The sequence below is a fragment of the Podarcis melisellensis genome (assembly GCF_964234715.1).
Source record: "Podarcis melisellensis genome assembly, chromosome: 16".
Classification (NCBI taxonomy): domain Eukaryota; kingdom Metazoa; phylum Chordata; class Lepidosauria; order Squamata; family Lacertidae; genus Podarcis; species Podarcis melisellensis.
This window is the reverse complement of record NC_138533.1, coordinates 22,551,963-22,568,544: the sequence shown is the minus strand read 5'-3', so window position 1 is coordinate 22,568,544 and position 16,582 is coordinate 22,551,963. Positions and strand designations below refer to the sequence as shown.

At 43.6% G+C, this 16,582-nt stretch overlaps 1 protein-coding gene across 9 annotated transcripts in view; it reads right to left on the bottom strand.

Moving 5' to 3' along the window:
- The window catches only part of CIT (citron rho-interacting serine/threonine kinase), a 109,072-nt gene that overhangs the window by 72,119 nt on the left and 20,371 nt on the right, over positions 1 to 16,582 (bottom strand). For 7 of the 9 annotated variants that reach the window (XM_081892194.1, XM_081892197.1, XM_081892195.1 and 4 more), the window contains exons 10-11: positions 14,580 to 14,760; positions 828 to 930 (exon numbers count right to left, since the gene is read on the bottom strand). In XM_081892194.1, the coding sequence (XP_081748320.1) occupies positions 828 to 930; positions 14,580 to 14,760 (284 nt within the window). Of the gene's footprint in view, positions 1 to 827; positions 931 to 14,579; positions 14,761 to 15,572; positions 15,692 to 15,728; positions 15,865 to 16,582 lie in introns of those variants that run through there. The other 2 variants (XM_081892202.1, XM_081892201.1) reach the window with 2 other exon arrangements.

The window sequence follows — 16,582 nt, the reverse complement described above, 5'->3', positions numbered from 1 at the left end:
ACTCGGGAGGAAAATCTGTCTCTGGAAGAGAGACTAGGCTAGAATTCTGTTTAAATTCAAATACCATGGTTCTGCTCCTGGGGATTCACAGTTCCTTCTCAAGGAAAGGCAGTAAGTCTAAGTCACCCCATTCATTCAAGCCGCTTGTTCACATTCAGTCACTCTTCGAACCCCAGTTAGCAAAGAAGCCACAATCATTTTTTCACCTGATTATTTTTTTTTTTCTCCAGAGATGGGTCACTTTAGCTTTATCCCAAATCCATGTTGGACCAGAGGAGGGCTCCCCCCCATGTCCTTCTGAGGGATCAAATGTCAAGTCCAGCACGGAACAGAAAGAGAAGTAACTGCACACTCTTTAAAGTCTCTCAAAACAAAGAGAGGGGTTTAAAATGTATATCCCAGTGAGTTTTCTTTCAGCAACAGTTCTCACTGTCAAATCAATGAAGCGGCAACAGTTACATAAGCAGAAACTGAAGGACGAAAAGAGGAAAAGAAGAAGCAGAAGAAGAAGAGAGACTTCGTAGCATTCAGAACAGAACCGAAGCTGCTGAGCATTTGATGGAAGAAGAAATGCCACCTGCTGGAAACCACTGCCGTCACCGCCAGGCCAAGCAAAGGTCTAGAGAAAATCCAGAGCCTCCTTTTGTTATAAAATTAACAGGTCTAGAAACAGACATGACCTAAACTCATCTCCCTCATCTAACTGGTGAGGAGGAAACTGCTCCACCGAAGCTGTGGACCCATCAGCAGCATCTGGTAGGTCCTTTGGCATACACAGGTTGAAGATCCCTGGAGCAAGTTGGGAGGCTGGCCATGTAAATAAATACCTTGTGGCACTTATCCTGGGTGTCTTGCAGCTCTTTACTCTTAAGAAGGATTTTCTTTTCCATGGAGTTAATCTTGGCTGGAGAATCCAAACCCAAAACAGACCTTTAAAAAAGAAAAAAAGAACCCCAAATAATAATAATAATAATAATAATAATAATAATAATAATAATAATAATTTGCACATATATATGTACCACCACACCAGAGCAGTCTAAATGGTTTATAAAAAGATTACAAACACACACACACACACACACACACACACACACACACAAACCCCAAAAAACTGGCGTTATCTAACTTCAACTCAGAGCAGGCCCATTGAAATTAATGGATCCGAGTTAGTCAGACTATATTCAGTGGCTCTACTCTATATATGATTATCATTGAATGCAACTCTGAATATCAGATAATACAACAAAAGCAAAAACCTAGCAGCACATTTTGATTACCTTTACAGTCAGGTAAATTACTTAGTAACCTGGCCACCACATACTTTTTGTTGGGGACGGTCTATAAGAGAGATTATTTATGGAAGATTACTTATGGATATGAGCTGAGAGCTGGGAGCTGTTTCCTCCCAGACATTCCCAACTCCCATAATCCTTGGCCATTGGCCATGCTGGCTGGGCCTGATGGGAGTCCAAAACCCCTGGAGGACCCACAGGTCCTTCCTCACCCCACCCCAAAGGATGCAAAGACCCACCAGAACATTGTTGGGATAGGTTGCAAGATGAATATGAGAATGCCCTAGTTACAAGAGCTGAGCCACTTTATGTTGCTATTAAGCATCACATAAAGACTTTTTTTCCCTGGGAAAGGTGGGTATATTATTATTTTCACAATGGCCATCACAATACATGGCAATCTTTATGGCTGCAATTTAGAAGCCAGTCAAAGGAAGTAATGGGAAAGACATGAAAAAGGTGTTGCTAAGATAGAAAGACCCCATGGGGTTTTCAACCATTAAGCACAACCTCCACTTAGAGTACATTATCGAGGTCTAACCTAGAGACATTACTAGTAGCTTGCACAGTGTTTGTTAGCATTAGAAGAGCAAAGTGTTAAAACTCTTCATGGGGGAAAAGAAACATCCAGAGATGTGCTTGATGGCTTGAGAAAGACTGGCCTGGTTCAGACATCACCATCTCAGTGTGATAGACCAGGCGTGGGGAGCCTCTGGCCCTCTAGATGCTACTGAACTACAGTTCCCATTATCCCTGGCCATTGGCCATGCTTGTTGGGGCTGATGCGAGTTGTAGTTCATTTCTCCACAACTGCCCCTTACAACCTAGCATGCAGCTCCCGGAAGGTTGCCCATGTGGGAATGTGATCCTCTGACTCAAAAAAATACTAGTTATCCCAACCCCTATACAACGTTGTTGTCAAAAAAAAACCAATCAAAACCTACTCTACATGCCAGCACTGCAGAGGGCAAACACTGAAATATTCTTTCTGGAACTGGAGCTATTTGTTGTTAGACACTTTGTATATTAAGAACTAGATTGATAAAACCTGTTTATACTCCCCCGCCCATCCTTGAATGCTTACCATAATAAAAGGAAAAGGAAACCACAACATGCACACACAAAAGCTATTCACAGCAGCACAGTTTATTTAACTAGGCAATTAATAAACTGGTTGTAGATCCCTGGAGCGAAGAGGGAAGCCAGCCATGGAAATAAATACCTTGGGGTAGTTTGAATAGCAAATGCTTAATACTAGAGGAATTTGCAGAAGCACAAATGCAAAGAAAAAGCAAGTCGCCTGTCCATACACATACACTTGCCAAGGTGCCATTGGTCACTACCTTCTTTTTGTCAGATAAGAGCACCCCAAAAGTGTGGCTGCTCCCCCAACTTCAAGGTTTCCCTGACTTTGGAGTTTCTATGAGGCTTGCTGCAACATTAGGGAGAGTCCCTGCCTTTCTCCAGACTCCAGTTGGGCTTGACCGACAGCAAGTCATACTGACATTTTCTGAGCCTCCCCATGGCCCAACGTAACAGGGACACACGTCCCAGTCTCCTCTCCACACAACTATGAATGGGGGGGGGGGACATCTGCCACACCGAGCCTTCACAGTTTGCCTATGTCATTACAAACGAGAGCTTGCTTTGCTCTCTCGGAGGAATGGACAGAACCAACGGTGAAAGCACTTTGGTTGGTTAACAGAACCAATTGCTATCAGTACAGTTATACCTCTTGTTACGTTTGGTTCAGGTTAAATCTTTTCTGGTTGCGTCCCGCAGCAACCCAGAAGTACCGGAAAGGGTTACTTCCGGGTTTCGCTGCTCGCACATGCGCAGACGCTCAAAATGATGTCACGCGCATGCACAGAAGCGGCGAATCAAAACCCGCGCAGATGCGGGTTGCGTTCTGCTCATGTTGCGAACGGTGCTCCGGAACGGATCCCTTTCGCAACCAGAGCTACCACTGTAATTTGGTGAAATAGAATGTTTTTTCCATGAAGGCCTGCCAAACCATACCCCAGGTTAACTTTTGGGCAGTAGGCAACTTGAGAATTTTATGTTTGTTTCATCTTAGTTACTGCTTTGGTGATATCATTGTGTTACTGTTATCCTGCTTATGCACAAGTATGTAAGAGCGGCCCTACTGGATTAGGCCAAAGACCCACCTAGTCCAGCATCTTGTTCTTACAGTGGCCAATCAGATGCCCATGGGAAGTCCATAAGCAGGACACAAACCCCCAAATATTACTCTTCCCTCTTGTGATTCCCACCAGTATATGTACTTCCAGCTCCTGCTTTCCTAAGTTCATGCTTCCACCTTCCTTATCTAGGCCTTCAAAATGTTCTTCCTGTCAAGGATCTAAGCAGCCAGCATTCCTTCTCCCTATCGTACTCCATTGTGCTTTGAATCATCTCAGGCAGGCAATGTAGAGTTTCACCACCACAAATGCCACTTGCACCCATAGCAGCCCTAGGAAACTGACTTCAAGATTATAGATTTCATAGAATTATAGATTTGAAAGGGACCCTGAGGATCATCTGGTTCAACCCCCTGCAATGCAATGCAGCTGTCCCATGCAGGAATCAAACCTGCAACCTTGGGTGTTATCAGTACCATGCTCTAACTAACTGAGCTTAGATTCACTAACTCTTCTCCCTGGCCCACCATTTCTTAAATCAGACTGGTGGGTACCAAGGAAAGGGCCTTTTCAAAGCTGTTGCTACAGCCCTATAGACATCTGCTATACACCTTCTCTTGCTGACTTTTAGCTGTGCTGCAAAAAACACTCTGCTCAGAAACCCTTTCTATGATTAAGCCTTAGTGTCTCTTTAGGCTGGCCCCTTAAATTCTTTGTATTGCCTGTGTTGTAGGACACCTTGGGAACATTTTATTTTGGAAGGTACAACTGACTGACTGAATTAATGAATGAATGAAAAAGCGTTTCATCCCATTTTTAGAAGTACATACCCATCATCAACAGACTTTCTAATCCTAAGCCAGTTACTAAGGAACTACAATATGCCCAACTACGAGAGCGTTTAGTAATATGTATTCCAGTGTTTACCCTGCACTACATAATTAGGAGAGCCTGCTCCAGATAAAGAATTAAAAAAACAATCAAGAGACAAAATTCTTCTAACATAACCCAAACTAAGAAAAGGCATAAAGGTAAAGGTAAAGGGACCCCTGACCATTAGGTCCAGTCGTGGCCGACTCTGGGGTTGCGGTGCTCATCTCGCTCTATGGGCCGAGGGAGCCGGCGTATAGCTTCCTGGTCATGTGGCCAGCATGACTAAGCCGCTTCTGGCAAACCAGAGCAACACACGGAAGCGCCGTTTACCTTCCCGCCGGAGCGGTACCTATTTATCTACTTGCACTTTGACGTGCTTTCGAACTGCTAGGTTGGCAGGAGCAGGGACTGAGCAATGGGAATTCACCCCGTTGCGGGGATTCGAACCGCCAACCTTCTGATCGACAAGTCCTAGGCTCTGTGGTTTAACCCACAGCACCACCCGCATCCCAAGAAAAGGTATACAACAGGTCATATTAAAGCATGAAATGAACTTGGGCCATAACTTTGTTCCCAAACAAGCACTTACTTCAATATGCTGATGCCTTCCATAGTTCCAGTTACAGATAGGTAGCCGTGTTGGTCTGCCATAGTCAAAACAAAAAAAATTCCTTCCAGTAGCACCTTAAAGACCAACTAAGTCAGTTCTTGGTATGGTGTATCTGAAGAAGTGTGCATGCACACGAAAGCTCATACCAAGAACTGACTTAGTTGGTCTTTAAGGTGCTACTGGAAGGATTTTTTTTTTGTTTTTTCAATATGCTGAATCCAGCTTCATGCAACACATGGGAAGCTGCCATACACTGAGTCAGACCATTGGTCCATTTTGCTCAATGCAATCTACACTGGCTGGCAGCAACTGTCCCGGATTTCAGGTAGGGGACATTCCCAAACCTATCTGAAGATGCTGGGGGTTGAACCTAGGACCTTTATGCAAAGCAGACACACTACCACAAACACCTACCCATTTCTTATTTCTTACATTTATATAACTACCCCTGCACCCCAGGAGCTCAAGGTGGTATATATGGTTCTCCCCTCTCCATTTTACTCTCACAACAACCCTGTGAGGTAGGTTAGGCTGAGAGACAGCAATTGGCCCAATGTCACACCCAGTGAGCTTCATGGCTGAGCGGGGACTTGAAACCAGGTCTCCAAGGTTATAGTCTGACACTCTAACCACTACCCCACCACTGACTCTAATGTACATCATCACTAAACGGTTTTGACAGCTCTGTTCACTGAAAACTAGAACTCAAATTAATGGGCAGTAGCACCACTGAGGTGTGGCATGAAAAATAAAAGCTATCCAAGTCGCATAGGATCAGGAAACTGCAAGACTGTTGCTGCTTCTCTTCTGACATCTTCATTTATAGAGCTATTGAAGTATTGGCCTAGTTCATACAAACAGATGCAGCGGTAAGACTGTTTCTCGACTATATCCTATCAGACTTCCAGCAGGTGACTGCAGGAGTCTTTTCCCAACCCTACCTGGAGAGACCGGGTATTGAGTCTGGAAACTTCTGAACTTCTAAATCCTCTTGGCTTTAAAAGAAGATTAGACAAATTCATGGAGGAGAAGACTACTGATGGCTACTAGCCACAATGGCTATGTTCTGCCTCCATACAGAGAGGCAGCAATGCTTCTTAATATCACTTGCTAGAAACCAAAGGAGGGGAGAGTACTCTTGTGCTTGAGTCCCAGAGGCAAGTGTTGCCAGAGGCGCTGTAAGATCAGGATGTTAGACTAGGTGGACCATTGGCCTGATTCAGCAGGCTCTCCTTATGTTCTTATGTACGCACAGCTCTACCCACAGAGTTACAGTCCCTCTCAGTCATGCAATACCACTTCCGGTTGCTAGTGGGGAAACGTTTGTTAACTTTACCACCCTATAGGCTATTGATATGAACTGCTTAAATTGGGGACTGATCCGTGGTTTCTCATTCTTTCTCTTCCTATAGAACTCTATATACTCTGTTGGTGAAACTACCAAAAAAGCCCCCTCTGCAGATCATAAAGCCCAAGAAGGCCAGTAGGGAAGGAGGTCATTTATCTGTTAACTAATTAGAAGGGGAGAATTAACTAATTTAACCCTCTGAGACCACCAATTTTGGTAGTACTAGCTTAAGTAACAGCCCATCTCAGTTTTCCCTAGAACCCTTTTCACATTTAATAACTCTTCTGTATAATATCATTTAAGTGCCTAAGCCTGCTGAGGAAGTATTTTTTTCCACAGGCTGCCTAGAGTTTTTAAAATGTCTTCCATTTAATAAAAGTATAGCAATTTGTTTTCCCCCCTACATTTCAGAACTAATTAGATTCCCCCCCCCCACTGCAGTATATTTGAGGAAGGCTACACACCTGGCATCCTGTAGGTTTAAGACTATTGTGGTTTGCTCCGTGTGGAGCTGCTTGTGGAGACAATCCAAAAACTTCCAGTCACCCAGTACGTTCCCTAACTGGTGTACTTTCATTTTTTTATTCTATTCTATTTATTTATTTTTAAATTATTTTAAATGAATAGCAGCAGCTAGGATGCTTATAGCACAAGTGTGGAGGACGCCACAGGCCCTGCTAATATCTTTATGGCATGAAAACATACAAAACCTGGCCATCACGGAAAAGATAATGCATAATATTGTTATGAACTTTGCAGGGGGGGAGGCTAGATCCCCCTAAATGTGTTGTGGGTTTGTGCCAGATCCTCCCCATAATTCTTGGCTTTAGTAAAAGTCAGAATTAAACAAGCTTTGATTACACCGGGCCAAACAAGGGAATTTCTAATTTAGCATATGCAAAAAAACCAGGCTAGCAGGGCAGGGCCAGCTGAGTGCAAGCCTTTAAAGCAGGCATGGCCAAACATGGCCCTCCAGTTGTTTTGGGACTACAACTCTCATCTTCCCTGGCCACTGGTCCTGTTAGCTAGGGATGATGGGAGTTGTAGTCCCTAAACAGCTGGAGGGCCAAGTTTGGCCATGCCTGCTTTAAGGAGTAAAGCAGAGTAAATGGCCCATCAATGGAAACCATCACCAGGGCAGAAGACTCCCAGGCAGTCAACAGAGGAGGGTGGTTTCCAAGGTTACAGGGGGCCCCTTCTTTGCTGAGTGCTGGTAGACAGAGGCAAAGGCCAGGTTTAGGATTTCTAATAGGAATGCTGTAGGCCAGGGATGTCCAACCAGTAGATCGCGATCATCCAGGTTTTTTTATACAGTCTCTTGGGAGTTGGACATGCCTGTCTTAGGCTTTGGGAGCTCCTTGGAGTCAGATAGCAGTGAGAAGGAGGAGGAGGAGCAAAGCTCCATGTGAGCTGGGAATAACAGGCTGGAATTAAGAGACATGGGGAGATGGTGTTTTGGCTGCCCTGGAATCCAATACTGCACTCCTGCAGAAAGCAAGGCCACTAGAGATGTGAAAGCTTTGAACTCTCCACAGTAGATCCAGGTGTATATAAGTGCAAATAAAACCCTGTAACTTAAGGATATTAGTCTCTGCCATACCCAATTTTCCAAGCCCAGATGGAATCTTGTTGCTTCTAGGCAAAGTTTGGGGCTGGCGTGCAACAATATAAAAGTCTCCAAAGGTTTAGAAACCACAGAACATGTTTATGTGGTATAGTCGGATTTCATTCCTAATGCTACAATACTCATCTCAGGACTCTTTGTCGCCAGCAATGTGGAAGTATGGGAATCTTAAAAGCTTATTTACAGGCGTTTGGTCATGTTTTCTCATCTTGTACTTAAGAAAGAAACTAATGGCCATTTATTTTAGTTTCTTCCTCTTGTGTTATTTTTTGTGCATGATTGAAATTTATTTTATTTTACTTAAGTGAATTCTTATCCACCCTTTACCACAAGGTCCCAGGGCAGGTAAGAATCATATAGTATTAAAACCTAAAAGAACTACTTGAAACAAACTAAAGAATATATACCAGACAATAGAGATGGTATCTCTCACACACAAATAAATAAATCACAAAAAAACTTAGCTGTCAATGTCCAAGCTAAAGAGGAGTATCTTCTGGAACCACATTCTGCCCATCTTAGAAGAATTTCATTAGCTGTGAAATTGTTTCAGGACCATGAAAACCCTACACTAAAGAGTCTTGATTAAGGGTGTTTCAGGAAAAAACCCTCTCTCATACAAGCTCCCCACACCCTGCAAGGTGATAAGGTCTTTGGATGAGACCCTGCTATAGTTTACCACTCAAAAGGGGCATTTTTAAGTAGTGGAATATCACCTGTCACCACTGTTCCCCTTGAAGTCCACAAGGTGGGCCCATTCCTGTGGTTTTTTGATGAAAGGTTTGATGCACTATAGGCAATCCTTTTTAAAAAAAATCCTTTTGCTGCCTTGAAAGTTTTTAATGGGTCCCAACTGTTACTAAAAGGTGTTGTAGATGTCAGTGTTTACATTGCTTGTAAACAACCCGGTTGGTCTATTTGGGGGCAGAAAGGCAGTTAGGAAACAAAAATAAAAATTAGCCATCTCCTGCAAAGGCTTGCTCTAAATCCTCAAGAGGGCTTTCATGCAAGAGCATCTTCTACAGTCTCTGTCAAAACAATAACTAACCAATATTATCATAGATTTGCAAAAGCATGCAAACCATTGCATTGCTTGAACCATGGATGTTTGCCACCTTGGGCTACTTTGGGAGGAAGAGTGGGACAGAAATAAATAAAATAAATAAGTAAGCTTGAGCTTGTGGCAGGCGAGCACAACAGCACCCACCAGCCCTGTCTACAACTTCAGCTTCATGCGCATCTGATGCAATCTCTACAGTACACAGTGCAGAATTCCAGATGCATAGGCTTAAGAATGCATGTGACTTTGGACATTGTCACAACTCCTAATGCCGAGATGCAATGATCAGGCATTAGAGCCAATGGGGCAATATGGCGCGGGATGGAGGAAGAGAGATGATCCCAACGTAATACCTTAGTTTACACCATTGATGTCGGGAACCTGTGGCCCTCCAGATGTTCATCAGCATGACCAATGGTCAGAGATGCTGGGAGTTGTTGTCCAACACCTTCAGAGAGGACCACAGGTTCCGCATCCCTGCTTTAAAACGTAAAGGTACCCCTGCCCGTATGGGCCAGTCTTGACAAACTCTAGGGTTGTGCGCTCATCTCACTCTAGAGGCCGGGAGCCAGCGCTGTCCGCAGACACTTCCGGGTCACGTGGCCAGCGTGACAAAGCTACTCCGGCGAACCGGCACCAGAGCAGCACACGGAAACGCCGTTTACCTTCCCGCTATAAAGCGGTACCTATTTATCTACTTGCACTTAAGGGTGCTTTCGAACTGCTAGGTGGGCAGGAGCTGGGACGGAACGACGGGAGCTCACCCCGCCACGGGGATTCGAACCGCCGACCATTCGATCGGCAGGTCCTAGGCGCTGAGGTTTTACCCACAGCGCCACCCGCGTCCCATCCCTGCTTTACACACACATTAATAGGCTGAGTAAATGCTGGTTTTCTCCAAAGCCAGAAACCAGTTTCCAATGCAGAAAGTGTTTTATTTACCAAATTCTTGAGAACCCCAGTTCCTGCTTAAAAAGAAATTCCATTTTCTATCCCTCATCAATGTACCTCAGTTACAACAACACATAAACAGCAGCTTTTTGAGGGTCACTGAACAGGAAGCCTCAGATGTTTAAGGAACTTAATAGACCAGCTGATGACATTTTTCAAGGCTTGTATCAAGACCGTGGGTGGTTCTTACATGACAAAAAAAATTCAGCCCATATAAACATTCTCCCACCAGTTCTCAGCTCGTTAAAGTACTTAGTTTGGTAATTAGTTCTCAGTAGTCCTTGCCCAAGACATCTCACGGGTTGAAGCAGAGCCGAACTCCACACACAGCTCACAGGAAGATAGCAACCCATGTACCACTTCAGACTGTAGGTGGGTAATCACATGACAGAATGCCCCTATCAAGTGATACCAAAATAAATTCCCTGCATGTAGAAAACGAGAATGTCGACAAGTCTTTTCCCTGATATGCTAGGTTTCTATGTGGAGGGAATTTTAGTTACTTCATTTGTAGGGAGCGCCCTTGCATTGTAAGACTCCTTGTACCAGCACTCCAGAGTGGTACACCCCAGACACAGGTTACCACCACCTCAGTGAAAGCAAGGCCCAAGATTGCACAAGGTGCTTTAAGGGTCAGGATTCAACTTCAGAGCTTGCTGCCCTCTCTCCTCCCCCTCCTATACTTTATGGCAACAGCAACCCTGCAAATGCCATCACTTTCCTTAGCAGTGCACTAATGTGTTATTAAGACAGGGGAGATTTCACACTCCAGCATGGGTGGCACTGTGTCACATCCACGCTCGCTAATTCAATCCATGTCTAGTGTCTACTAAACAAGCAGTTATTGATCAAAATAAATCAAGGCATGCACATGGCTTTGTGATTTGCAAGATGAAGTCTATAAGCAATGGACTGTGTTACAACCCAGAATTTTCCTTATCAACTGGAATGCCACACAGCTTTTCTGAATGTGGAATTATGAAATTCTGGTTTCAAATCTGCGTGAAACCAGGATTCCTGGTCACTAACAGGCATCTGAGACCCGAAGCAACTCAGATGGATCTCAGTGGGGAGTTCAGTCCTTGTATCCAATGTCTGTCTAGCTCACAATAGGTCTGTTGAAATTGGTAGACCTGACTAACATACTATGTTTTTAAATGTGTTGGAAGCCAACCAGAGTGGCTGGAGCAACCCAGCCAGCTGGGAAGGGTATAAATAATAAAATTATTATTATTATTATTATTAACTTTGATAAATTAATTTCAATTAGTCTAACTCTGAGTAGGACTAAGATTGGGTAGAATCCTTGTTCTCCCACACAATATACTTATCTAAAATACCCCAGTTGAGGTATGTCAGTTAACAAGCAGAAGGACACTGTTTCTTTTTATTCCATTGACCCAAGCACTCACAGAAGCATCCTAATCTTCTGAAATTATCTTTTCTACATGAAATATATAGCCATTCTTATAAGACATCAAAAATGATAATGGTATGCAAGACCGAAAAATGAGAAGGGCAATTAAAATCATTCGCTTCCAGATGTATGGCCATCTCATAAGCACCTCTCTCATTATTTTAAAGGGCAAGCTTATCAACCATTTTTATGCACAATGTCTAGGCTCTTGTTTCATCTCAATAGCTGGAAGACCCTGTTGACTGAGAAGTACCTGCCATACTCCACAATTAACAAAAATAGTTCCCCAAATTTTAAAAATACACAGAGCATATCAACACCACTTAGGCACACACTCTTGTCATTTCCTCTCCCTAGGGAATTCTGGGAACTAGTTCTGTGAGGAGGGAGTAAAGCTTTCCACCAGAGAATTTGCAGCAACTGCACAGCACTACAATTCCCATGATTCTTTGGGGGAAGCCATTTCACTTAAACCAACATAAAACTCTAACGGTCTGCAGCAGCGCTATTTTTCTGGAAAAAGAGGTGCCGGAACTCAGCATGAACACCTCCCTCATTCTCTTAGAATGGCAATGGCACCCACCTGAGAGGTGCCGGAATTGAGTTCCAGCTGAAAAAAGCCCTGGTCTGCAGTATAAAATAAATCCCGAGAATCAGAATGTCTAGGCATATTCAGCAACACGACTTGGAATCTTGAGAGGTTTCCTAAAACTATCATAACTGACCTTGCTACTTTTTAATTATGTCATTTGAGGATGCTGCACCCAGTCAGAAACAGACAATTAATCCTCTGGTTCTGACAATAAACAACAATAAATAAACAGTATCTACCAGATGTACATGGAATTAGTGCAATATGTTTGTTAACGTTTCTCTTTAAGAAATATCTGCTATTGAAAGAAAATCTTACTAAGTCTGAATGAAATCATTTTCAGTGTATCCTAAAAATTATAAGGTGACCACAGAAACTGTCCAGCATCCAAGCCAAAGCAAATCAACCACAACCCTTTACTGTACAGGCACTGCCTTCTCACACATCCAAGATAGTCTTCACCAAGTTGCATGCCCATGTCGGAGGTGAAAAAAATCCATCTGACAGCCAAGCTATCCCATGGGTCATCAATAAACTAATGCCATAAAACACGTAAAGTCAATGAACACAGTATGCAATCTGAACTTCCAGTTCAACTAAGATGGCTCAAGTATCCTGGCAACAATGGTCTATATATCTCTGTACTGAGATCTATAATCTCAGTTATGGACTAATTTTCTGGACAAGATCATACCAAAGAGTATCATCTATTGGTCTCCAACTCAGTGCTAAATATTAATAGCAGCATTTGTAAAATGCTTTCAGGTGTTCAAAGCACTCCCTATACATTATCTTGTTGCAATCCTTACAACAATCCTGCAAGGTAAGCTGATGCAATTAGCTGCACAAGGCAGATGGGGGCCACAGGCTGAGAGGGAGATGCTTGCCTAAAGCCAGTACATGATTTTATGGAAGAGGCAAGATTCAAACCAATGCCTTAGCCACTCTTTATTTCTATTGCAATCAGAGCAGATGTTCTGGAGCACAATTTAAAGTCTCAGAAAAAGTCTCTGATCTTTTATTTCAAGATCTTAATTGTTAATTTGATCACTATTCCTAGTCTAATCTTCAGCTTCCAAAATTTACTTTTTTAAAAAAAATATAAATTACCTCCTTGAATAAAGGTTCATTTGTAAAAGCCCGGGGGAATTGCCCTGCTGGATCAGACTAAAATGACTAGAAGACTCTGGGCAGCTTACAAGTCGGATGTGAAGGCAACAGCCTCTATTTTATTTTATGCCCCCAGCATTAGGTATTCACAGAGGTATACTGCCTCTGAGCATGGAGGTTTCAGCCAATAGCCAAGGATAACCTCCACCAATTAGCCAATATAAACCCCACCGTTCCATCACATAGGTAGCAGCAGCTCAAGATGCCTACTGTGAAAAGGAAGATCTCCAATCTAGCAACCATCTTCCTAGTTCTTATTGGAACATTTTAAAAAGCTTTTCAGGAGCGACAATGCCAAAATTGAGCACAAAAGACATCAAGAGAGGATTGTCTCACTGGCGCAGAGGCAACAGCACCACCTTCCAATTCCTGCTTGGTACTCCCTAGTCTTCCTCCCCCTCCAGAAAAGAGACACCTGCGAGTAGGAGGACACCACAGGCAGTCAAGAAGCTCCCTTCTAATTGCTGGCCTATTTAAGGTTCCTCTCTGACTCATAACATTGGGAACATCGTTGGTGCCAAGAGAGAAATCAGATTTGGTTTCCAGGCTTCTCTTTTAAACAGATCATCTTCCACACATGCCCCAAGAGTTCACATTTAAAAAATATAGAGACCTGATTTGGTTAGACTTTCCACCCCATAATACAACTTGCTTTATACTGAGACATTGGGGGCAGCTAACAGCACACTGTACATGGAATCCCAAGTAAAGTCTCTGCATTTATGTGACTGGCAACCCTATAGCCGTTCTTCAATTGGACGTGCTATATACTCATGCTTTACTTCTGGGCAGTAGCAGCAAAAAAAATCAAGGGCCCACCAGACCAGAAGGGGCATCATTATACAACTGATACTCTTCCCTGTACCACTGTCGTATAGGACCTTCTATCTTCCCCTAAGACATCCAATCGCTATGGACCTCTGCATCATCCATCCTGCAGCTCCGATGCCTCTTTTGACCATGAGTTTTGTCGATACCTTGCTCCCAGTTTCAATGGGTAACCTGAGCTGCTAGTTTGCTCCCAGGAAAATGAACTCCACATCTCTGTGCCTCACCGGACCAACCTTGTAGACCTAGAGTGCTTAGCAATGCCCTAACCATTTCACACCAATCAAACACACCCCCATCCCTCAAGATCTGAAACTCTACTAAATTTCTCCTAAATTCCTGCGAAGCCACACAGAGAGAGGATCCAGTCAAAACCGTTCACTTCCCTCTAGGATGTAGCAGACAGATTCTAAGACGAGGAACGTTACACTCAGAATGAAGCATTCCTTTCATGCAACAATATTGGGAAGGGGGGTGAGAGCCAATGACATGAATCACAGCTAAAGCAAAGCCTGAATCATCTTCCTATAGCAGAGGGAAGACCAGTCAAAAGCTGGGTATTCACATTTCCCCAACCTAACCCCCCCCCCCACTCCCCGTTCCACCGCCAAGTACATCAAGCACTGATTTTCCCCTATTCATCCTCTACAAAACAGCAATTCCTACTTACTCTGTTCGGAGAATCCCCAACGCCTTGATGAAGGAGAACCCTACAAACGGCAGATCTTCTCCTGAGAAACCTGCAGGGTTCAGCTGGCACAGAGAGGATACAATTCGTGAATTCTTGTCTGGTTCATCGAAATTTGAGGTGTCATCATCAGACTTGATGGTAGGCACAAAGGGGGGAGGAGCTGGTTATTTCGTAAAAAAACATAAAGAACAAGGAACAAAAATTTTTTAGCTGCAGTTTGCTGTCAAAGTCCCTCTCGTTCAGCATTGTCAATGGCACTGCAGCTCCTGCTTTTAATCTTGCTAACACCAGCAGGCTGAGCCACTGCTCTCCAACCTATTACAGCAACAAGAGATTAACCCTTCGGCTGCCAACATGGCTACCATTCTGCAGGCAGAGAATCTCTTGCTGCTTTTGAACCAGCCTTGCACCTTCAAGAACAAGCCGACGACGGCAATATGTCAAGTTTCAATCTTGTCTGTCTGCAGGATGCTTCCTCCTGATCTCTTTGGACAAGGGAGATCCATCTAAGCAACTTGAATCAATGAAGCAAACCGGCTGCTCTGCCTACAGATGGGGTCGTGCCAAACAGAACCAGTAGCACCCGCAGCCTGGATAGCAGACCCTCGCCTCCCTTTACTAAATTAATCTTGTCTGTGGAAGCACTGCAGCTGATAAACCTCAGCCCTTTTGAGAATTCACGTTCCCAGCTTTGCTAAAACACTACTGATGGGACTCCACCGCAGTCTAGCTTTAGCGCTATCAACTCTATCAAATAGGCAACAGTAAGAAAAATTTCTCCCCCTTTAGCCGGCACCCTTAAAGCTCCTGCTCTCAAACTGCTTCATTTTAGCCTTCCTTTAAGGTTTAAATAAAACAGCAGAGCTACAAAATCTTGAAGAGATAAGCTTTCCCTTAACCATGTTCAGCAGCAGAGTTGCTTGCTGGTCTGCATGTATACAGAACGAAGCCCTGCTCATTAGGATTATGCACCTTCGTTCGTTTTAAATATGCATTTAATCAATCAATGCAAATCATCGCAAAATGCAAATCAGCCAGGTTCTCTTTTTGCTCTGTGAAGCAGAATCCCTTCAGCCAGCTCGCTCCTCATCACAAGCTGATGAATGTATAGTGTGCTAATGCCGTTACCATGGATTCCGTATAGATCTCCAGCAGCTGAAGGGCTGATGGGAAATGAATGCTGGGAGCCAGCATTACAGTCCCTGCAGTGCAGACTCCCTGCTCCTCACTTTGTGCATGCTCCAGAGTTTGCCTGACTCCCTCTATTCCTGACAGATGCTGATACTTATCTGACCGACACAGGCAAAACATGAGTCACTACTGGAGCTTACTAGCTCCCTCTAGGCTGCCAGAGCCTTTTGCAGCCCAGGTTTTTTAACTCTTTGCTTTTTTTATACATACTTTTAAACCATCACAAGTGAATGGCCAGAATTAATAAGCCAAAAAAAAAAAAAAAAGTGTCTTCCTAATTCAAATCACCCAGAACACATATTGGCAGCCTTTCATAGAGAAAATGCTGACACTGCTTTCACAAATAGATGAGCAAGCTGATTTTCTCAGAGGTTAAAAGTAACTAAGAGTAAACGGCAGGGTGGCTAACGCAATGAGGGGATTTATATTATAAGATACAGCCTAACGATTTTACATACAGGGAAGTAAAGAATGATTTTTTTGAAGCATTGTTTTTAAAAGTTGGTTAAATTAGATTTTATTTTCCCTCTTCAATAGGTGTATGGCAGGGACGTCCAACGCCCAAGAGAGTGCGATCTACTCACAAAATAAAAAACTGGCAATGATCTACCCTTGGGGAGGGGGGTTTGAGGTCAAAGTTGTCCAGCTTTTTCCAGGGAAGGAAGTCAGCCTTGCATAAATTTTCCTCCACTGTTAGTTGATGAAACAAGGATAAAATGATGAACGTATCTTTGGAGTCTTTTGAAACACAAAAGGCCCATTGCAGACTACTTGCTTCCTGACCTCTTAAC